General features: G+C 34.3%; 1 protein-coding gene across 2 annotated transcripts in view; it reads right to left on the reverse strand.

Annotated features, from left to right (window-relative positions):
- LRRC40 (leucine rich repeat containing 40) overlaps positions 1 to 23,870 on the reverse strand; it is a gene marked incomplete at both ends in the record, with an annotated part of 50,527 nt that extends 26,657 nt beyond the window's left edge. The window contains 6 exons of one of the 2 annotated variants that reach the window (XM_079727454.1): positions 31 to 173; positions 3,765 to 3,888; positions 6,969 to 7,098; positions 8,254 to 8,327; positions 9,467 to 9,648; positions 23,720 to 23,870. In XM_079727454.1, coding sequence (XP_079583580.1) covers positions 31 to 173; positions 3,765 to 3,888; positions 6,969 to 7,098; positions 8,254 to 8,327; positions 9,467 to 9,648; positions 23,720 to 23,870 — 804 coding nt within the window. Of the gene's footprint in view, positions 1 to 30; positions 174 to 3,764; positions 3,889 to 6,968; positions 7,099 to 8,253; positions 8,328 to 9,466; positions 9,649 to 23,663 lie in introns of both variants that reach the window. The other variant, XM_079727453.1, reaches the window with a different exon arrangement.
- Between the last annotated feature and the right edge of the window lie 942 nt (positions 23,871 to 24,812).

A 24,812-nucleotide genomic window follows, 5' to 3' on the forward strand; every position in this document is an offset into this window, starting at 1 on the left:
ATAGTTATTTAATAATCAACTAAATAGTACCTTTAATAATTTACAAGAAGGAAATTCCGGTAGAAAACGTAATTTATTCCTCCGCAAATAAAGCAATTCTAGTGATTCCATGCTAGCCAATTCAGAAGGTATAGTTTCCAAGAGATTTGAATTACAATCCAAATGCTTTAATCCTGTAATATATATTTAGTGAAATACAAAGATATTTTAATAGAGAAAAAATACTGGTTTATAATTGTATATACATTCAAATAATGTGTACATAATCATGAGGACTTACAAACCTGTGATAGTCTATACTGCTATAATAATCAAGAATCCTAGAATACCATTGAATTACACAAATGTAAACTAAAAATGTTTTATATTTAGTTATAATTAAAGAGAAACAATGATATTAAAATCAATGTTTAATAGTAGTGCAGGTCATCTTTGTAAAGATTTAAAAAACAAAGTACTCTAGTACTCCTTTAAAGTACACTAAAATATATAAACTATATACTATGAGATTAGTTCTCTCAGTAATTATACATCTTTAAAAAAAAAAGCTTAAAGTAAACATACAAGCATACTACTCGTATGAAAGAATGTCAAGTAACTCTGGCCAGTAGTAGCTTAGACACATCTGTATTTAAAATAGGCAATTGATGTTCTGTCAAAAACCCTTGGATTTCTATGTATTCCCTCTTATTCTTTCATCTACTCATACTGCCTCTCTCCCTGTCTTCTTTCCTTCCTTTCTTCTTCTAATTTTTTTTAAGTTACATTCTTTCACTAACAACTTAGCTAACACTCTTGATAAGAAGGTATAGATAGCTCAAGAAGAATGTTCTCACTTGCAGCATCTCTCTCACCTCCTGGATCTTTCTTAAAAGGCAGAACAGAAAACAAAAATGGAAAAAAAGTAAAGGTCTTCTTTCTCTTAAGACTTTAATAAGCAGTTTTCTCCCTAATCCATATTACAAATTCTTCCACTTACAATGGCCACCATATATTTTCCACTATATATTCTCAACCCTATAGTTTGAATAGGCAATATGCATTTTACAACTTTTTTTCCTGTACTTTGAGCCTGTCAATTTTAACATAATTCAACACTGAATTGATGTACTGCCTTAGACTACTTCTTTCATTGTTTAAAGAAGTTAACTGCTTTCCAAAGCAAATTTAATAGTACTACTTTCAACTTATAATATGATAATTTATGTATTATTTGGCTAGATCACTGAGAAAAATGTCACAGTCTGATCTACCCTAGATCCAATAAATTCTATAAAGCAAGTTTGTTTTAAATTTAGAAACTAGCTTTCACAAGTGTTTGCATCTAAGAGCACTGGTTGAGAATAGAAGCAGTACACAGAAGAAAGTGAGGTGGATGGACCTAGAGTCTGTCCTAGAGAGTGAAGTAAGACAGAACGATGAAAACAAATACCGTATGCTAACGCATATATATGGAATCTAAAAAAAAAAAATTGGTACTGATGAACCTAGTTGCAGGGCAGGAATAAAGATGTAGACATAGAATGGACTTGAGGACACAGGGTGGGAGGGGGAAGCTGGGGCGAAGTGAGAGTAGCATCGACTTATATACACTACCAAATGTAAAATAGTTAGCTGGTGGGAAGCAGTAGCATGGCACAGGGAGATCAGCTTGGTGCTTTGCGATGACCTAGAGGGGTGGAATAGGGAGGATGGGAGGGAGGCTCAAGAAGGAGGGGATATGGGGACATATGTATGCATATGGCTGATTCACTTTGGTGTACAACAGAAACTAACACAGTATTGTGAAGCAATTATACTCCAGTAAAGATCTATTTAAAAAAAAAAAAGATTGTTTATATATGTATAACTGAATCACTTTGCTGTACAGCAGAAATTAACACAACATTGTAAATCAATGATACTTCAATAAAAAAATAAATTAAAAAATATAAATAGTAAAAGTAAAAAAAAAAAGAGCAATGGGGACGGAGTAAGAAGATGCAAACGCTGGCTCTACAATTTACTACATAATTTCTAAGACTAGGTTTCTGAATCTTTAAAATGTAAATAATATGCATCCCTACTAACTTGTAGAACTATTGTGGCAGCAAAATAATATATTTAAAAGTATTCTGAGTTACAAAGAGCCATGCAAATGTTAGATACTGTTCTTGGAATCTCATCATGAATAGTGAAATAATAACTAAATGTCCTACTGGTGATAGCTTAAAAGTATCATTGTCATGGCTGAAGGAAAGAAAGCATCTGAGCATAATTATATAGTATATTAAAAAAACTGCTGTAAGTTCAAAGTATTTTTCTATTGACTTCAATATTTGCTCCTCTCTCTCAACATTTCTACTCAATTTGTGAAAAAAAAATGCTTACATACGCACTCCAGGTATCATATTTTATGTTTAGCTCTACTTTCTGATACCTTTATTGAAAATGGCAAAGGCAAGCAGAGTCAACTACTGGTATCACAACTAAAGGCTCCCCTGAAATGTCAATTGAATTTATGGCAGATTTAATTTATGCATTCCTGTTATAAATTACAAATAACCATTAATCTAAAGTAAAACAGCAGTGATCATTTTGTAATGTATAAAAATATCACTATCTTATACACCTGAGATAATATAATATTGTTAGTCAATTATACATTAATTTTTTAAGTCAAACAGCACAATTGTACAAATTCACTGCAAAATAATCTGTAATCAACGGTACAAAATCACATCTATGACTTCCTCCACAAAAGGGAGGTTTAAAAAAATGAAAAGGCTCATATATGATTAGCAAAAAAGAGTAGTAAGGTCTATAGCTGACACAGTGTGGTCATCAACTAAGAAATAATAATAGTTTGCCTTTAGACAAAAAAAAAAAAGTCACTATAAAGATTTTGGACTCTAAATCAAGAATTCTAACATGATTAAGTATACTTACTTAAAAGGTACTGAAATGTACCTTCAGTTTTTTTTAATCCCTTAATATTAGTTCTACAATACGCCAAATATAATGGTTCAATGGTAAACTTTAATGGAACCACTAAATTTTAACTTTTTTTTTTAAAAGAACTGACAATTTGGGTAAAACTATACTATCTCTTGACATTATTACTTATGGACCTCAAGGAGGATACAGCTATAACATAACCGTGTATCATAGGTGGCATCACCTAGGAAAGGGGAATGACCTCTTAGTAAATGTTGAATAAATGAATGAAGAGATAGAATAGCTCAAAACCTTAATCAATTTCTCAGGTATACAATATTACCACAATTTATAATCTTATTTTCTTTTTCTCTGCTTGATATGCCAAAGTATTGTTTTGGCAGTAATTCTTTTTTTTATTGTTTTGTTTTATTATTTATTTATTTAGGCTGCGCCAAGTCTTAGTTGTGGCACACAAGATCTTAGTTGTGGCATGCGGACTCTTAGTTGCAGCATGCGGACTTCTTAGTTGCGGCATGTAAACTCTTAGTTGTGGCATGCATGCGGGATCTAGGTCCCCGACCAGGGATTGAACCCGGGCCCCCTGCATTGGGAGCATGGAGTCTTACCCACTGGACCATCAGGGAAGTCCCCTGGTGGTAATTCTTTACAAACTTGCTAGACTACAATGGCCTGGAGAAAATCTGACTAGTTGTTACTGTTTGCATTTACCACCATAAAATCTATTATTTTACTTCTCTGTAACTAACTATATAAAAATTTATTTTTTTAAATGTAAGTTGCACCAATTTCAAATTTTTTAATTTTTTTAAATAGAGAAGATTTACTTTTCATTCCACTTATTTCTGCAGGCAAACTCTTCAGTTGATTACTGGAAAGATTGAGTTGTAGCAGGCTGGATAGAGAAGCAAAACTAGCAGGAACAGTTGTAAGACGATTGTTCGAAAGATCCTTTAAAAAGAGAAAGACAAAATGAATGAATGAACAAGTAAATAAAAAAAGAAAGGATCCCTAAGGGGAATTTTAGAATTTTGAGGGCATTGCAACATTAAAAAAACTATTTACAGATGATATGTTTTGTAACTCTCATTCACTGACAATTTCACAGATCATTATTCATTACCTCAATATACTCTGTGGGCCTACTATGTGCCTAATAATGTAGCAGAGAGGAATTAAAATGAATTCTGACTTCAAAACTATTTTACACAAAGGTTTCTGTTAATATTAAGTCATGCTTTACCATGCTATCATGCTTTCAAAAAAAATCTATTTTTTCATCCAATATTTGTTGAGTACCTATAATAAATCAGGCAAACTGTATGGTTAAATGAAAAACATCTTTGCAAGAAAGAAAAATTCTTGGAAGAAAAAAAAGTAAGCTGAAAAAAAATGGCCATTTTAATTTGGGAGGAAAAAAAATATTCCCTCTTGGTTCTGCTGACCTCAGCAAGTCTGCTTTAACTAAGTACAGAAGTCTACTCTACTCTCTAGTTTTCACTCATTCAAGCTTGCCTAATTAATCTCTATACCTTGATGTTGCTTTAAGTCTTTGTTTCTGTTTTGTCTTTTATGACAGAATATTTTTTTGAAAGTCCCTTTAAAAGACAATGTTATGAATCAGGTATTCTTCTAACGACATTCAAATCAGATATAAGTACTACACCAGTTATCATTAAACTGTTAGGTAAGGCAAGTGGCAACAATAAATAAGAAAAAAATGACTTAAAGGAACTGTTCTCTGAAGACTATGATTTAGTCTAACATTAAACAACTGTAACTCCAAATAAATTAAGATAGAAAAAGGAAAAATGCTAGATCAGTGTATTTTTTAAAACATACTGTTATTATAATAACATAAAATAACATATTATCATAATCTACAACATCAGTATAATAATATATAACTCAAATACTCTAAGGTCTAAGAATCAACAGATTACTAATAAATAAATATTTAGTAATATCAAAAGTTACTGACACTAAATGCAATGTAGTATTCTGGATTGGATCCTGGAACAAAAAAAAAAGGACATTAGTGGAAAAACTGGGAAAATATTATAAAATCTGTAGTTTAGTTTGTAATATTGTACCAACATTAATTTCTTAGTTTTTACAAATATCCCATAGTTATGTAAAATGTTCACCCATTAGGGCTTCCCTGGTGGCGCAGTAGTTGAGAGTCCGCTGGGCCTGTGGGCCATGGCTGCTGAGCCTGCGCGTCCGGAGCCTGTGCTCCACAATGGGAGAGGCCACAGCAGTGAGAGGCCCACATACCGCAAGAAAAAAAAAAAAAAAGTTCGCCCATTAAGGTGGGTGAAGGGTATATGGGATCTCTCTGTACTATCTTTGCAACTTTTCTGTAAATCTAAAATTATTCCAATATCAAAAGTTAAAAATAAAAAAAGTTTCTGATAAAGATTCACAAATTCTTAAGTTTTAAAGAACCCAAAACAACAGAATTGCTAATAAATATTCAATTACTGCAGTTAATGACTAAATTAGATACAAAATAAGTACAGTGCATATAAATTAATCATTATTTATGCTAAGTCATTTCTTCAATATTTATTTAGTACCATTGTGTTAAGCAGTTTTTATATAACTTTAAGAAATATTACTAGCTTAAATTATTATAGATCTTATACTTTTAATGTTTTAATATATTGTTGCTCACATTTATGATTTATTTGATAATGAGTCCTTAAGAACACAGTTCTCAGCTGCAACATCCTTTCGTTATGCAATGACTATCTGGGAACCCATAAGGAAAGTTTATTAGGTTTCCTTTAAGCTTTCTACTAGGCTCTTTTTTTTTTTCTTTTTAAATCAATTGCTATCTTTTACCAGTAGATTTTATAAGGAAATCTGATGGCTCCTTTCTTTACCACTCATTTCACCTACCTATGCCTTTTACTTTCCAAACCTATTTCCAATCTGATCAGGTTGAAAAACAAAGAGCTACTGAAGAAATGGTTGAAGAGAATATGTATTTTGATTTCAAACACTAGAGCAGATGGGTGAAATATCAAGAAAAAATAAGTAAAAGAAGCAATTTTTCCTTGAATAAAAAATAAACTTTAAGGCTAAAATGACTAATGAGTTTTTCAAAACATGTAATTGTGACTAGAACAAGAATGTAACATGAAATAACTATGTGGAGTAGAGATTTATATTAGAACATCTGATCTAATACAGCTGAAGTCTTTCAGATAGGATATCTTACAGTAGAGTCTTACTTCTTCTGTGGTAAAGTGGGGGAACAAAAAAAGGATACACTTTGAAGTCAGATTACTTTATGTTAAATTCCTAAATTCCTTAATTAGATATATGACTTTGGATGAGTTACTTTTTTTTTTTTACAAGTCTTAGTTTCTTATCTGTAATGGGGATAAAACTATCTACTTTGCTTTATACACAGCAAAGTAATATGTAATATACTATATGTATAGCAAATATAGTAATATGCTATATGTATAGCAAAGTGCCTATTGTTTGTATTATTCTTAACAATATGACTAAAATAATACTTGCATTGCTCTATGGTTATCTCTATTTAAGATGTGAAACAGATAGAATAAAAATTTTTACCAGGAAATATGGCCATTTTGAAAAATAGGGTAGAAAAAGCAGGCCCTGAAGGCATTATCTGGACACTCAGAGGACAAAAGGGCCATAAGGGCTACAGAGGAGGAAATGAAAATGGAGATAAAAAAGGGAATTGGTATACGCTAAAAACACTTTTCCTCTATTTTGCTAAGCCATAAAAGCCTCTGAATAACAAAGTCATCCTCAATGGCTCCTTTCCCAAACTCTATTCCTAAATTAAAATCTAAGGTGATTTCCTTCATAAGAAAATCAAATTTACAATTACTAATTTAGCACTCTAATTGTAATTCACAGTTTCTGATAATCTAGTCATACAATCAGCTGCCCATGTACCCATGATTTCATCATACATCCAATTTTTCAGCCTAATGAAAAATCCCACCAGCCCCAAATTATATAAATATTGCAAAATCAAAACTTACTAAATCTTCTAAGTTGGAAAGTTGTTCAAATCCCCTTGGTATGCAAGTTAGTTCATTATGCTGGAGATATAGGCCCTTCAGGTTTCTTAGATTTGTAATTTCTTCAGGGAGTATTTTCAGCTTGTTATGGCTATTGATTGATAAAACAAATGCTGAACAATTTGGTGACAATACAATAAATATTTATAAAGGCATTTTTGCTAATCGACTACCTGGGCTCATTAAAAAAAATGAAGTAAGGTTACTAATTTTAAGTACTTACAAACTTTACATCCTAAAAGTACACACCCATTAAAATGACAGTAATCTAAAGTAATCAAATTGAGAGTTTCAAAGAAATAAAGATTTTTAACCAAACATATAATTTGTGAGCTTTTGATTGGTTCCTTTTAATCAACTTGATTTTACATATAAATAAATACATTGAGCTATAATTTTTACACTGCATATGAGTTTTAGAATTTTGACAAAGATGTGCACATACATACACTACAATGAAGTCCCATTTTACATGGGGATTAGGTTTCAACGTAGCACTCAAGACAAAAATAGCTATTTCTGTTTGAGGGCCTGGCATGTCCAGATGAATGCAATATGCAACTCCAGTCTTATTTTTCACCAAATAAGGACTGTTATTTGAGGAACTGTTCTCCCTCAAACCAGTTAACTCCAGAAAACTGCAACTTTATCATGCTGTGATAGATAGATTTATATCTATTTTATAAGCCCCAGCTTTTCAAACTACATTTTGAACACTTAAACTTTTTCATTTTTTTCTCCTAAATTAAATCTTCCCTAATCCATTTTCCCCTGTGTATATATAACATATAAGGCAGTTATTTTTCTTGAAAGTCTGAGTGTGTACTGAAGGGCAAACAGAGTTAGCTAGGGCCTTAGCCACCTGGCTTCCCATGTACCTATCAGTGAGTACCAGACGCATACCCATGGAATCCCAGGAGTCCTCAGAAAAGTTTAAAAACTACTAATATCGAAAACATGAAATTTTCCTCATTATAACCACTAAAAATTATTTCATAAAAATAAAAAGTATTTTTAAAAAAATCAACTGGCCTTAAATTTGTAAAACCAGAAAACATGCAGGCAATTCTAAAACAAAAAATAAAATAATCTGAGAATTAAAACTTAAAATTATTATTCTGCTTAATCACTTTCTGAGATAATACAAAACATTTTTTACATGTTAGAAAAAATGTTTGAAAAAATTTTAAAGAATGTTAGATTTACACCCTTATACTAGCAATACTGAAATAAGTTTAAATTTTACCTGACATTAAGTTTCTGAAGATTTTCTAACTCTCTTATAGCAGAAGGAAGGGATGTCAGCTGATTATCATGTATCTAAAAGTTATTAAAAGACACAGTCAATATCTTAGTCTTATAATTAACCATGAGCTTTGCTATTGTACAATATTCTCTGATGACAGTCTCGTTATTCTAGCTCAAGAGCATAGCTGGGCTATTGGTAATTTGTTTTGAGTACAGAAGAGAAAAAGGAGTTTGACCAAACTGCTGCTCATAAATCATGAAGTGATAAGAGATCAATTTTAAAATACTACAGTTAAAAAGAAAAACTTCACCTCATTGAGTGGAACTTCAATCTCAAATGAGAGATGACAGGGTCAGAAACTAACAGCCCTCTGATGGTATGATTTATGTCAACATTTCCAAAAAATAAATGAGGAGGGAGACTTCTTTCATGTTCTTACAGAATCATATTGCTTTCAAAGTACAAGGAACCTTTAAGAGAACACTTATGCCAATCCATTCATTTTACAAATGAAGAAAATAAAAACTTCTCTAGAAATCTGACTACATCCAACTTTTTCAGACATGAAATGGAAGATTTTTGATGATCCTAAGTAAAGTATATCAGAAGTTTGTGGATTATGAAATAAACTACTCATGACATGGCAACTAGGTATTAAAAACATAGTCCCTGAATAAACACACAAAAACTTAAGCCCAATAATTTAAGTCAGTCTTGGAGATAAGTTACCAAAAAAAAAAAAAAACCCAAAAAAAACAAAACAAAAAAACAAAAACAAAACAATATTAAATACTTGCTTTAACACCTAGAATAATAATGATGATAAAAATAATAGCAAAAAAAAAAAAAAAAGACGAGCAGCAGCAACCACTTGTTAAATACCAATTCTGTCTGTAAGCATTAACTCATTTAATTCAAAGAACAATTTTTAAAAACAGGTAGTAGTACTAGTCTCGGTTTATAAATGTGGAAACTGAAGCACAAAGAGGTAACTTTCCCGAGATCACACAGCTATCAAGTGGCAGAGTCAAAATTTGAAGCCTGATGTTCTGACTCTGCACTCTTAACCATTATGCTATGCCGAACACAGTAATTTGTTATTCTTCCTTGCACTCTACCGATTGAACATGGGTCTTCTGTTTCTCAAAGCCTAAATTTAGCTTTAGAGTCTCTTCAGACGAAGATCCATATTTATAATCAGTCAACTTACATCAAGAACAGTCAGTGCAGGAAGGAGTCGGAGGTCATCAGTAAGTGACTGAAGTTTATTGTTTGATATGATTAGTTTGGTCAAATCTGTCTGTTCCCACCATCGCTCAGTAGCACTGAATGAAAGATTCTGATTAGCTTCTTCAGGGATATCCACATTTATTCTCCAAACACACTGAGGCACTATTTCCACCACCACCACACCAAAAAAAAAAAAAAAAAAAAAGAAGGGAAAGAAGTGAGATACTAAGTACATATGTTTATAACAGCTATTCTGCTTATCTACTGAAAAGAAGTTTCTGAAACACTAAAAAAACACTTTCAAATAAATCAAAAAAATAGCAATGAATTACAACTACATTACAGTGGAAGTTGACTTTATTCCAAAACAGAATATTGGATATGTATTTTTCATATTAGATCTCACTCTTATCTTCATTCAACTACATTTACTATATACATTCCCTGCACAGCACATAGTTGTTAGATTACAAGACAAATAAAGAATGGACTCTACCATTATGCTACCATAACAGAGAACGTATGGAAATCAACATTTAAACTAACTCATTTATATCTCATAGCAACTCCATGAGGTAGGTGTTATTTTCACTTTACAGATGAGAAAAATGGGGCACAGAGAATGTATCATTTACCCAGGGTTATATAGCTAGATGGGATTTAAGCCCTGGAAAAACTAAATTGTCTTGCTTCTCAGTGAATATTTGTAAGGTATATCTGACTCTGGTAGCTGCTCTCTATTTAATCTGACGTACAATTTTATTTCTTATCCCATCACACAACATTGTATTATTTCTGTTGCAGCATATACAGCAATTCCTTTGACACTGCAAATAAGACTGTTCAAGATAAATAGAAAGAGTCCAGGCTTATCACTATAACACTTGAAGATCTAGAAAATATTAACTTGCTCTAGTGCTATAGCAGAACTGTTTTAAATAGTCCTTCATTCCTTGATACCAGTAGGACAATATATGGGTATGATCTAGAACTTTAGCTAATATTAATCAAGGCAACCATTGGTTATGCCTTACAGTTACTGACTATCATTTTAAAATGACATTAAATGGAAAGGTGTGGTCAAAGTTTCAAGTTCAGGACACAATCAGGTCGAGCAATCCAATACAATGGTTTTACAGAAGCAAAGCAAAGTTCCTGAAACCCGTTCACTCAAAAAAAATGAGGTACCTATATTTGTATTAGAATAAATTATAAGATCCCTTTCCTACCCTTCTCTATGCCTAAGCAATCTGTATTTCTCTACTCTTCTATCAATCAATCCCCAGCAAATGGGAATAAAACAGAATGAAAATCCACCCATGTTTATAGACAGAAGTTTATTTTTAAAGCAAGGCAAAGAAACAAAAACCACTCTTTCTAACTCTTTGAGCACAAAAGCAGCATAAAATGTATCTTCACGGTTGTTATTATTATTTTGGTGGGTAGATATGGATGACTGAGTGGGAATGAGAAACACACATCAGCCCATCACTAGCATGTGAAGTTACTGACACCAAATGAGTCAACAGAAATGGGTACATTTATGTATTTGACTAAAAATCAATGTTACCCTTAAGCAAAAAAAGTTACAAATGTGCCATACCAGTTTGGGTCTCCAACAAAAAGCTCCAGAACAAGAACAACAACAAAAAAAACAAGGCAAGACAAAACAATACAAAACATTAAAAAAAAAAGTATGGAAGAAGCTATGTGATATGCACAAGTCTACTCCTAAAGAAGATATGTAGAGCATTGTGCATATATTTTTATCTTAACACCTATACATAGGTACATTAAGACGATTATACTTAAAAGGCAATGTAATAGAAAATATCTTTTTTTGTAAGGAGGAAGGTGGAGAACACAAGAAATTTGTATACAACACAACAAAAATATCTGTTACCCATCAACTACACTAAATGAATGTTAAAATTTTATCATTATTGCTTCAGATATTTTGGTTAACCAAATTTGTCTTTGTAGGAACTATCATGGGATGGATAACTGTTGATACCATACTACTGTTATTAAATATGTAGCAATTTGCTTTTCCATAAACATTGACTTACTGCTCATTCTTTTCCCCATTGTTTGTGAAATATCTCGATTTCTTCAAGAGTTTATAGCACCAAGATTCATGTCACTTTTCTTCCCTCCCCACAAATATGAAGAACCACTGAAAGGTATATTGTTCTAATTATTGAGGAATTCAGTGGAGCCATCCTAAAAGTAGCTTACCAATTCACAAAACAGAAACTATCAGGTAAAAAATAAATGTCAATAGGCATATAAATGTGAAAAAAATTTACTATGGAGTTAGGTTTATTTGCTTTATGTAATTTTTAAAGTTATATAATATGTCAAATATATACATAAATTTAAAAATAGTATAATGAAATAATGCTCCACGTACCCACCACCCACATTTAACAGTTATCAACTCATGGCCAATCTTGCTCATATATAATCCCATCTCACAATGATCTAAACTACAATCTTAGGAAGATAGAAATGGAGCAACTAAGCCTGTGCACAACTACTGAGCCTGCGCTCTAGAGCCCACGAGCTACAACACTGAGTCCGTGAGCCACAACTAATGAGCCTGTGTTCCACAACTACTGAAGCCCGTGCCTAGAGCCCGTGCTCCGCAACAAGAGAAGCCACTGCAGTGAGAAGCCCGCGCACAATGAAGAGTATCCCCCCCGCCCACCCCGCTCACTGCAACTAGAGAAAGCCTGCGCGCAGCAATGAAGACCCTAAAAATAAATAAGTAAATTTATTTTTTAAAAAAAGGATAAGGGAATATGATGAACAATTTTATATCCATACATTCAACAACTTAGAGGATATGGACAAATTCCCTCAGGGGGGAAAAAAATAAAGCACAACAGCAACAGGAAATCTGAGTAGCCTTTTGAAAGGGTTCCTGGACCCAATTCCAGTGTGCATATTGTTCCCCACACAATCAGTTCTCAGACACCCTCCTGGTGTCTCAACTCTGACACTACTAGGGGACATAGAATCAGATTCCACAAGTAAAGGGCTCAGTCCCACAAAACTGCCCTCCATTTCAGAGGCCAGTCACAAGCCCAGCTTATTACCAGTACTTCTGATCAATTGGCTATAAAGCAGAGGTTCCCACGACTCCCTCCTTGGGTTCAGTTAATTTGCTAGAATGGCCCACAGAACTCAGGAAAACCCATTTACTCACTAGATCACAGATTTATTACAAACAATATTAAAGGATACAAACCAACAACCAGATGAAGAGATACACAGGGCAAGGTCTGAAAAAGGGAGCTTCCATCCTTGTGGAGCTCATGGTCTGGCACAATGGCACATGGGAGCATACTGGTTCCCTAATGTAGAAGCTCTCAGAACCCTCTCCTTTTTTGGTTTCTACAGAGGCTTCATTACATAGGCATAATTGATTAACTCATTTGCCATTGGTGATTGATTCAACCTCTATCCCCTCTCTCCTCCCCAGAATCAGGGTTTCTGATTCTGATTCTATCTGTGGTTAGTTCTCCTGGCAACCAGCCTCCATCCTTAGGTGTTTTGCAAAAGTCACTTTCATTAACATAAACTCACTTGTGGTACTAAAGTCTTGTTAACAAGACACCATTTAACTTTTATGGCTCTGAAGCAGTTTTTTGGGGGGTTTTGTTTTTGTTTTTCAGGAACTGAGGACAAGAAACCAAATATTATAACAAAGGATGCTCCCATTGATCTTATTCAGGAAATTCCAAGGGTTTTGGAGCTGTGGGCCAGGAACTATGGATGAAGACCAAATATCTCTGAGAAATATATTTTGGTCATCTGAATGACCAAATATATATATTTCTTATAAATCACAATAACGCACATTGTATCTATCAAAGAAATTAAACTTGTTATTTAAAACATTCCCACAAAGAAAACTCCAGGCCCAGATGGCTTCACTGGTGAATTCTACAGACGTTTAGAGTAGAAATGACACTGATTCTACAGACTGTTTCAGAAAATAGAGGAAAGAAAAATTCCCAGCTCATTTTATAAAGCCAGCACTACTCTGATACCAAAATCAAAGACATTAAAAGGGGGGGAGGAAAAAGCCAAAAACCAAAAACCAAATCTAAACACCATGATCAAGTGAGTTATATAAGGAATGCAAGGCTGCTTTAACATTTGAAAATGAATCAATGCAGTCGACCATATTAACAGAAAAAGAGTAACACAATATGACTCTCAAGGAATGAAAAAAAAAAAGCATCTGACAAAATTCAACAATCATTCAAGATAAAAACTCTCAAAAAACTAGGTATGAAAGGGAACTCCTTCAACCTGATAAAGGGTATCTTTGAAAAACCTACAGCTAACAATATACTTAATGGTGAAAAACTCAGTGCTTACTCTCTAAAATTGGGTACAAAGTGAGGATGCCCATTCTTACTGTGTCAATATTTTACTAGCAGTTCTGACTAATGCAACAAGGCAAGAAAAATAAATAAAAGCCATTCAGATTGAAAAGGAAGAAGTAAAACTGTCTCTATTAGCAGACATGAACATCTATATAGAAAATCCTAAGAAAGCTACAAAAAAAGTTATATGTAATGAGTTTAGAAAGGTCACAGACTTCAAGCTTAATATACAAAAATCAATTGTGTTTCTAGATATTAGCAATCAGTAACTGAAAACATTCTTAAATGCTTAAAGATTTACAAGACATAACATCTAAAACCATGAAATACTCAGTGTTAAATTTAACAAATATATGCAAAACCTATGGTAGAAAGACCTGTGGTTTTTGCTGTGAAAACTTCAAGAAGTCTAGATAAGTAGAGAAATATACCATGTTACAGCTTGAAGACTCAATATTTTTAAGATGTCACTTCTCAAAGTGACTTATAGATTCAGTACAATCCTAATCAAAATCCCAGAAGGCCTTTCTGTAGAAACTAACAAGCTAATTCTAAAATGTATACTGAAATGCAAAAGAACTGAAATAGATTAAACAATTTTGAAACAGAAGAAAGCGATAGGACTTAACAGTACTTGATTTTAATTTTTACCATAAAGCTTATCAAGACAGTGTGGTATAAGGACAGACATATAGACCAACAGGAAGAAAAAAAATGAGTTCAGAAAAAATTCCAGGCAATAAAATAACGTCAATTAATATTCAACAAAGTTGCCAAAGTAATTTAATAAGAAAGGAATAGTCTTTTCAACAAATGTTCATATAGATAAAAAATGAACCTCAACCTTTACCTTGTGACACACTCTAAAATTAATGCCAAGTAGAGCACAGACTTAAATGTAAAAGATAAAACTATAAAAATTCTATAAGAAAGCAGAGGAGAAAATCTTCACAGCCTTGGGATGGATAAAATTTCTCAGTACAGAAAAAGTATAATCATAAAAGAAAAAAATGGATAAATTGGACTTCATCAAAATTAAAAAATCTTATGTTTTTCTAAAGAAATTGTTCAGAAAATTAGGCAAGCCACAGACTGAGAGAATATATTAGATAGATACCAATATAGATATACAATATATCTGAGGACTTGCATCCCCAGAATATAAAAAGTCTTATAACTCAGTAAGACAAACAGCCCAATTAATAATAGACAAAAAACTGAACACTTGGCAAAAGATATACAAAAAACTAATGAGCAGTTGAAAATATGCTCAACATCATTAATCATCAAGGAAATGTAAATAAAACCATAAGGAGATACTGTAACACAACCATAAGAATGGCTAATGTTAAAAATAATGACAATACAAAGTGTTAGTAATGATGTGTGGCAACTGAATCTCTCATGTTACTAGGGACAAACAGTTTAGTGGATTCTTATAAAGTTAAATATGCATGTATTATTATATGTCCAGCGATTCCACTCTCAGGTATTTAACTCAACAGAAATGATAACATATGTCTACACAAAGACTGTACTTGAAAACTCATAAGCAGTTTTATTCATAATAGCCAAAAGCTAAACCCAACTCAACAGGTAAATGGATAAACAAACTGAAATACATACATACAATGGAATATTACTGTTCAACAATAAAAAGGAACTACTTCTGTAAACAATATGGATGACCCTCAAAAAACGTTATACTAAGCAAAAGAAGCCTAACACGGAAAATTTGCAAATGTATAATTCTATTTGAACTAAATTCTAGAAGAGGCTAATCTATACAGACAAAAAGCAGACCACTGGTTCCATGGAGCTAGCAGTGGGGGTAGACTGACAGCAAGGGGAACTTTTCAAGTACTGGAAATGTTCTTTATCTTGATTTTGGTAAAGGTTACACAACTGTATATATTTGTCAAAACTCATTAAACTGTACACTTAAAATGAATGTACATACTGTTTGTAAATTATACCCCAATAAAGATAACTAAAGATAAAGAGTGAAAATTTTTAAAATATAGATGATGTAATATATCAAGACAATCTTATGAATGCATATGTACACATATGTATATATGTGAATGAATAAAAAAATTAAAGTGTATATATGTGTATGTGTATATATATGTATACATACATACATACATATATATGTATACATATACATATATATGTTTCTCACGGGGTAGATAATACCCTTAAGCAGCATTACCCAACAGAACTTTCTGCAATGATGGAAATATCCTGTATCTGCCCTATTCCATATGGTAGCAACTAGCTGCATATGGCCAATGAGCACTTATAATGTGGCTAAAGTGACTGAAGAACTTGATTTTTAATTTTATTTAATTTTGGTTAATTAAAATTTAAATAGCCATATGTGACTAGAGACTTCCACAAGGGATGGCATGACCCTTAACAAACACTGAAAAACGATTTCTTTACATTTTTTTTTTTGGCAATTCATTCCTTCTTCCATTGACAACAGCTAATTACAGAAATAGGGAGTCACAAATGGGTTGACAGCAGAGAACTGTCTAATTTGAGGAAGATACAAGTGGGTAGGTGAAGAAACAGAGAAGAAATAAAAAACACATCTAAAATGGTGTTTACATGGCTGAATAAAAGAATGTGTAGCCAGTAAACTATAGGAGCAATAAATCATGAGATTTAAAAAAATTTTTGGACTCCTTTGGACAGTTTCATAAATATAATGATCATGCACAGTATACAATAATAACTGTTTACTTAAGTCAGAAAATCATACCCATTAAAGTCTATATTTAGTCTAAGTTGATTACCATCTTCTAAAAGATTGTAAATATATTCAACTATGATACACAGTATAGCATCATGGACATACCACTGACCAAAGAGTCAGGGACCTAAGGCTCTGGTTTAAACTGTATAACTAATCAAACTGGCCAGTAACCTAGTATCTCTGGTCCCCAGTTTCCTCGTTGATTAAATGAGAGGGCCCTACTGTCACTTAAATGCTAGAATCCAATAACAGTAGCACAAAAAGGCTTTTGCTAGATGCAGGGTAATATTCTGATAATAGTTTATCTTACAAATGCCATTTACTAAACTGTCTACCCAATTATGAGCACTTTAAAAGAATAAACCAATAGATCAAGTCACTCTGTAAAGGATCCGGGAAAGCTCATTGGTAAACATTCCAATTTTCTCCACAGTAGTTTATGTATGGCTACCAATGGCCTCATTAAATTAAACAAAGAATTCCAAATTGATAAATCATAATATTATAGTGCCACTTTGAGGCTATCTTTAAAGTTTAACACACACACACACACACACACACACACACACACACACACACACACACACACACACACACCCCAAAGTAAAATTAAAAGGTTATATGGAAGGCATTAACTCAGTTGCAGCTTTAGGTTGATTCAAAGGAATGTATCTTTGTGGTTTAGAACACCTGAACCATTGTTATTTTAGAATGCATGAAGAGAACACTTCTTTCCTGAAGTCCAGGATACTGTAAGAAAAAAGTGAAACAATGTTAAACATATAAAAAGGAAACATGTTTACTAATCACTTTAAGAGAAAAACATGCTTGAATTTATTACATTAACTTGAGGGTACATTCAGTTTTATAGTGAAGACAAGCCTCACTGAAACTATAATTCCATTCTTCCCAGCCTGTATTTTTTCTCTTCTACTCAAGAAAACATATTAAAATGCAAGTGAGTGAACATGATATTAATATAGGGGTAAGTTTAAATTTGCACTAATTTATTAAATAAACTTTGGCTTTGGTGATAACTTGGGATACACATCCCAACAGGTTAAAATACTAACATTCAGAAATATATCAACATATCAAGAAATAGGAATGGGATTTTCAATTAACTGTCAAGGTCCTTGTTTTATAATCTAAACAAGTAGACTCCCCTGGATTTCAGTATACTAAAAATTAAATGTTCACCTCAGATTTTACAATTACATATGGATTAAGGCACTTTTCTCGTGTTTTCATTTCTAAGAACTGTTTAAGAATTAGCTTGTTTTTTGGGCTTCCCTGGTGGCGCAGTGGTTGAGGGTCCGCCTGCCGATGCAGGGGACACAGGTTCGTGCCCCGGCCCGGGAGGATCCCACATGCCGCGGAGCGGCTGGGCCCATGAACCATGGCCGCTGAGCCTGTGCGTCCGGAGCCTGTGCTCCGCAACGGGAGAGGCCACAACAGTGAGAGGCCCGCGTACAGCAAAAAAAAAAAAAAAAAAAAAAAAAGAATTAGCTTGTTTTGATGATCTACTCACCTGGAAGCATATCTTTCTGGAATTATTTGTTATAAAACCGATACTTTGGTTAATTCTCATTAGCTTTTTAGAATATAACAGTAAATTCCATTAAGACAATCAGGAGTCAAAATACAGAGTTAAGCTAAATAGTAAAGCAGAACATGGTTAATACAGATTTAAGGATGGTTATTTAAAATCTTAGTAAACATATGGTTTGTGTTACACTTTTTATCCTGTCACAACAAACTGTACAAACTGAACATGGCAAATTTTCATTACCCTAAAACAGACAACATGACATCTTGAGGCCTAGAAGCCCTAGACCTATTTACTTAATTCCACAAACAGAAACTAACCAAACTGCTCTCTTCAAGATAAGGAATGATAGCCTTACACCCATATTTCTCTTTCAAATAATATGGTTTCCAAACTAATTTAATTGGCTTATTTAATAAATTATCCACTTATCAATGTTCTTGTCACTTCAATAGTGTGGTTTCCCAGCATTCTTTTGTTCCAAACACTGGCCCCTCTTACTTTCACTGAGTTTTTGATGAGTCACTCAAAAACATTCCTACACTACTGTTCTGCCATGGTCATGCAAGCACGAGGCAACAATCAATATCTCCTTTACAATTCTAATTTCATTTTATCTGGTCCAATGAAAAAGAGCTGCAATATCTATATTGAACAAAAGATAATATATTCCCACACTGCTGCTCATAAAAACAGCTGTCACTTAAAATTTCCAGAATATTTCTAATGTTCTTCTTTGAAGTTTGTTATTATTAGTTATTTTGTTTGGGTATACCTTTCTAAGTAACTTATAGAACTGACACTCAGAATGATGACTCTAAAACTGCCAACAATATTTGGATATTTAAATTAATCACAATATTCATAAGACAGACTATTATCTGATTATTTTAATGACTATTTTTCAAGTGTCCCTGAAAAATGTACAAATAGAAGTCAAAAAAGCAGAACTCAGTACAATTACAAATTTGTTAAAAATAAAAAACAGAAAGTAAATTAAATATATTCACACACACACACAAAAAAAACTATAAAAGAAAAACCTCCAAAATATCAACAGTGATAACCGTAGATGGTTATTTTCATTTTTTATGCTGTATATAGATTCTACTTTTTCTATAGTAGACATATTGGTTATATAAAGAGGAAAATAATAAATAGTATTTTTACAAAAGAACTAGGACCTAGTTCTTTTGCAAAGGAACTAGAAAAGAAAGCGTATCTAAAAACCCTCAAGAGTACACAGATTTCAGTTACAGGTAAATATTTATCTGCACTGTACGGGTACCAGTTAACAACCCCATCTAGTTAATAAAATGCCTCACAGCTCTTAGAAGTGACCGCATTAAGAAGAATCCATTTCAGGAGGCCAACACTTAAGAATAAGAATCAATAGAATTTTGGTGGGGAGGGATAAATTGGAAGATTGGGATTGACATATACACACTATTATATACAAAATAGATAACTAAATAATAAGGACCTACTGTATAGCACAGGGAACTCTACTCAGTACTCTGTAATAGCCTATATGGGAAAAGAATCTAAAAAAGAGTGGATATATGTATATGTATAACAGATTCACTTTGCTGTACACCTGAAACTAACACAACATTGTAAATCAACTATACTCCAATAAAAATTTTTAAAAAATTAAACCAAAATAAAACAAGAAAAAAGTAACAAAATGGAAAGAATGAAAATAATATAGATTTAAACTCAAATGTATCAATAATTATATTAAATGTAAACAGATTAAATGCTGTGATTAAAGGAAAAAAAGATTATAGCAACCATGCTACAGGAAGGGCTGAATTACCTTTCCATTCTTACAACAGAAAATGATATTGCAAAACCACTGTCATATGAAGAAGTGACTAAAGAATTTGATGTCAAAAATGTAGGAAAGAAAGCATTATAGAAATCATGCCCTGTATATAGCTGTTAGGTAGTTAGTAAAAAATATATATTGTCCTTTCTGAAAATTGGAATGTTTTTGGTATTTGTTAGCTTTAAATTTTTTAAAAATGTATTATGATTTCTTTCAAAATAAAAATCCACATTTGCTCTTAAAAAAAAAGAATCAACAGAATTTTAACTGCTTTTTGTTATATACACCAAAATTAAAGGCTAGGTTCTCTTTTTCCAATTTAGAAACAATTGACATGACTGCACTTTACAAATACGTTTATATAATCATATAAATATAAAGGACGAAAGAAAGACCTGGAGTATACAGTCCGCCCTCTGTATCCTTGGGTTCCGCATGTGCATATTCAACCAACTGCAGATCAAAAATATTCAGGGAAAAAAAAAATTCCAGAAAGCTCCAAAAAGCAAAACAAAGGCACTCCTAGGTTTGTACCCAAATGAATTGAAAACTCATGTCCACGCAAAAACCTGAACACAAACAGCAGCTTCATTCATAATTGCCAAAAACTGGAAGCAACCAAAATGTCCTTCGAAAGGTGAATGGATAAATAAAATGGTACATCCATACCATAGAATATCATTCAGTGTTAAATGAAATGAGCTATCAAGCCATGGAAAGACATGGAGGAACCTTAAATGCACATTACTTAGTGAAAAAGGGCAGCCTGAAAAAGCTACATACTGTATGATTCCAATTATATGACATGTTGGAAAAGGCAAAACCATAGAAAGAGTAAAAAGATGAGGGGCTGGGACTTCCCTGGTGGTGCAGTGGTTAAGAATCAGCCTGCCAATGCAGGGGACACGGGTTCGAGCCTTGCCCAGGAAGAGTGCACATGCCGCGGAGCAACTAAGCCCACGCACCACAACTACTGAGCCTCAGCTCTAGAGCCTGCGAGCCACAACTACTGAAGCCCATGCATCTAGAGCCTATGCTCCACAACAAGAGAAGCCACTGAGATCAGAAGCCCTCACACCACAACGAAGAGTAGCCCCCGCTCTCCACAACTAGAGAAAGCCCGCGCGCAGCATCGAAGACCCAACACACCCAAAATTAAATAAATAAATAAATAAATTTATTAAAAAAAAAAAAAAAAAGATGAGTGGCTGCCAGGGCTTCTGGAGAAGCACGGTAAGGAATAAATAGGTAGGGCTCAGGTGATTTTTAGGGCACTGAAAATATTCTATATGATACTGGAATGGTAGATACATGACATGCATTTGTCAAAACTCATAGAACTGTATAAGACTAAGAGTGAACAGTAACGTAAATAATGGACTTTAATTAATAATGACATATCAATATTGGCTGATCAATTGTAACAAATGTACCACATAATGCAAGATGTTAATAATAGGGGAAACTATGAGCTGGGGAGAGAGGGTATATGAGAACTCTCTGTACTGTCTGTTCAACTTTCTGGAATCCTAAAACTGTTCTAAAAAAACCTTAAAGTACGGTTGCTCGGGGGGAAAAACGATTTGCTATTGTTGTTGCTGTTAAAGTATAGGATTCCGAAAAGAGACAGGAGGCTTTATTGTAGACACTTAGGGGCAAGATTTCAAAAGACTTTTTTTGTTTGTTGTACTAAGAACTTTATGCTGAATCTTGTGGGCTACTGGGAGTCATTAAATGTGAATGACATAGTAAGATCTTTGTTTTGGAAAGATAATTCTTGGTAATGACACTGATTTAGAGGGTGAGATTTAAGACAAGAAATTCAGAAAACCACTTAGGAGGCTATTGCAACAGTAATAGCAATGGTCAATTTTTACCATGTACTTTTTATGTACCAGGCCTTTTTTGTGTATAATCTCATTTAAACCTTAGTAGGTCCTATTCCTACTATCACATTATAAATGAGAAAATAAAACACAGGGAGATTAAGCATTTGAAAGTTACATGAGCAAAGATATGGAGATAAGAAACATGGCCCCATACTGGACTACAAATAGTTCAGAATTACAGCAGTTTGGATATCAAAGGCTGAGAGACAACAGATGAAGTTGAAGGCTACAACTAGATAAAAAAACACCTTTTATACTATGATAACAAGAATTCCTTTTTTATATATAAGCTATAGATACCATGTGCCTCTTCCATTTACATCTTTTGTCTCTTATGAAATATTGTACCTTCAACATAATTTGCTGAGTACCTAGTATGTGCCAGATATTATGTTAGGCTTTGTTTATACAATAATGACCTAAACAGCCCTGATCCATGTCATCATGAAGCTAGGAGTCAAAATTCATTTGCTCCCTGAAACTTTAATAGACTAAACCATCTGGATCCAATCAATAAGTACATTCCAGCATACACTTAGTATTTGGGAGTACTCATTCATTTACTTATTCCTTCCACAAATGTTTAATAAGAATCTACTATGTACTAAGCACTATTTTGAGTGCTAGGGACACAACAATTAATAAAACAAAGCTTCTTGACCACATACAACTAATACTCTAGCGGAGGAGAGAAGACAATAAACAAATAAATACATAATATAAATTCTGATAGTAATAAATGTTATTAAAAAAACAGAGAATACATGTTAGCAATGGTATTTAGATAGGGTAGTTAGGAAGGGCCTATCTGAGCAGAGTCCTACAGGAAGCAGAGTGAACCCTAGTCAGGTATCACATAGAAAGTTCCAGGCTTTGGAAAAAGCAAGTGTATATGCACATCTGTAGTTTTAGAATACTAATGTCCCCATTGATTAAAAGCTTTTCTACGTAGAGCAGAGATTTTGTCATATACCCTTTCATTCATTCAGCAAGTATTTGTCTGCACGGTCAACTCTATACATGGCACAATAAAAAAAGCAATCATTACAAGGAAATGGAAGCTTTTAATCCCAGGTAGCCTTAAACCTAAATATAAGTAGAGGAAAACGGGAGGAATGCCATAATCTCTCTCTCCCTACTTCCCACTCCCTCCCATATACAACAGAAAATCAGAAGAGCATCTGGCTATTATTCATTCATGGTGTCCAGATTTGTGCTTTTTATCTTTACTAGATTTTCAGGATGGCCCCAAATTCACTCTGTATGGCATCCACCTTGATCTTCAATTTAGGATTATGTTCATTATTCCTTGTATTTAGGATTCTGTCCAGTTGCAAACAGAAAAGGGTCTTGATAGAGAACAGTGGCATTCACTCTAAGTTCACAAAGGAGCAGATAAAAATACATAATTTTAGCGCTGATAACTGCCCTAAGTGATTAAATTAAGAGGAGGAACAGAGGGCCAAAGAAACAAAGCATGTGCCCATCACTTGATAGCTAATTTAGTCAAACATTATGTTGTTTATTCCACAGAATGTAGGAATCCCAGAAAGCGCCCCGTTTAAATTTTGACCGTATTCCCAGCACATTCCCTGCACCAGACACTCCTGGAGCGAAAGGAGGAAACGAACGAGCTGACCGAACCAGTGGAAATGTTATGAGTGCCTGAATTCGAGCACCGGGATCCTGGCTAGGAGCCTGGGCCAAAGGCGGCCAAACCCAGGCCAGAGGAAAGGGAGGCTACGTGGGGCAAGTGCTTTCTGCCAGGTCGCACAATCGGGTCGTACCCCTGGATCTTACCTTCACTGAGGTTGCGGCCCGACAGGTTTAACTGCCCGCTCTTCCTCGCCGCCTTTAATAGCCCCTGGGGTACGGAGGCACCCCAGTCTCTCCTCTCAGCTCGGAACCCCGCTCGGGGATCCCGCCCAGCTACTCCCTTCAGCCGCGACATGTTCAAACCCGGGTGTTTAGAAGCAGAGCCCCGCCAGTGACGCTTAAAGGTGGCGCCGCGGAGCCGCCCAGCCCTGTCGGGAGCGCGCGCTCCGTGCGCCGGGCCTTCGCTCTCGGCGGCGCGGCTCGGATGTCGTCACCGCCAGCGTCTGGGGCAGGAGGAACGAGGGGCCCTTCCCGTTGCCGGTGTTGGCCTTGTGTCTTGGAAATTACTTCGCTCAAGTAAGTGCGTTTAACGGGCTGAAGAGGGGGTTTGAATTTATTGTGGGCACTATTACTGCGACTCCAACCTTCTCTTCTGTGTTCTCGCGGCGGCGAGGGTGTCAAGAAACGATAACCTTCTCTGCTCCCCTCGCCTGGCCGGAACGTGGGCCTTGACTAAAACTTGAGACCTGGGCGCGGTCTGCAGCCTCTCTGGACCCCTGCCTGTTTGTCGCTTTTGGTGCTGGCGCCAGACCTCCATTCCGCGTAGGAAGTAAAACCAATTTCTGTTCTTCGGGCCTATACTCCGACTCCTAGCCTTAGTGCACCTCGACTGTTGTTGTATGCAATTTGTAGCCCAACATAGGAGGTAGTGTGAAATGGAAGGGTTGGCAACAGAGAAGGAAACACAAAAAAAGAAAAGAAAAGAAAAGCTTCATAATGAATGTTCTCTCTACCGGATGGTTTAGGGAAGTCAAGTGGAAGCGCAAGCTTGAGTGTAGCGAGATTTATTGGATTTTGGAGCCCGAGAGCTACGAGTTCGAATCCCAACTCCTTATGTAGCTTACAAACTGTGTAACTTTAGGCAGTTTACTTGACAGCTTTTAAAGCTCACTCCTTTTTCATTAATTTAGGGTTAATCATTCCTATTTCATTCGGGTTTTTTGAAATAATTAAGCGAAGATGAAGTTTTAAATATTGAGAGCTTGGTGAGGAAACGGATTCCATCCAGTTCAGAATG

This window comes from Hyperoodon ampullatus (assembly GCF_949752795.1).
Source record: "Hyperoodon ampullatus genome assembly, chromosome: 2".
Classification (NCBI taxonomy): domain Eukaryota; kingdom Metazoa; phylum Chordata; class Mammalia; order Artiodactyla; family Ziphiidae; genus Hyperoodon; species Hyperoodon ampullatus.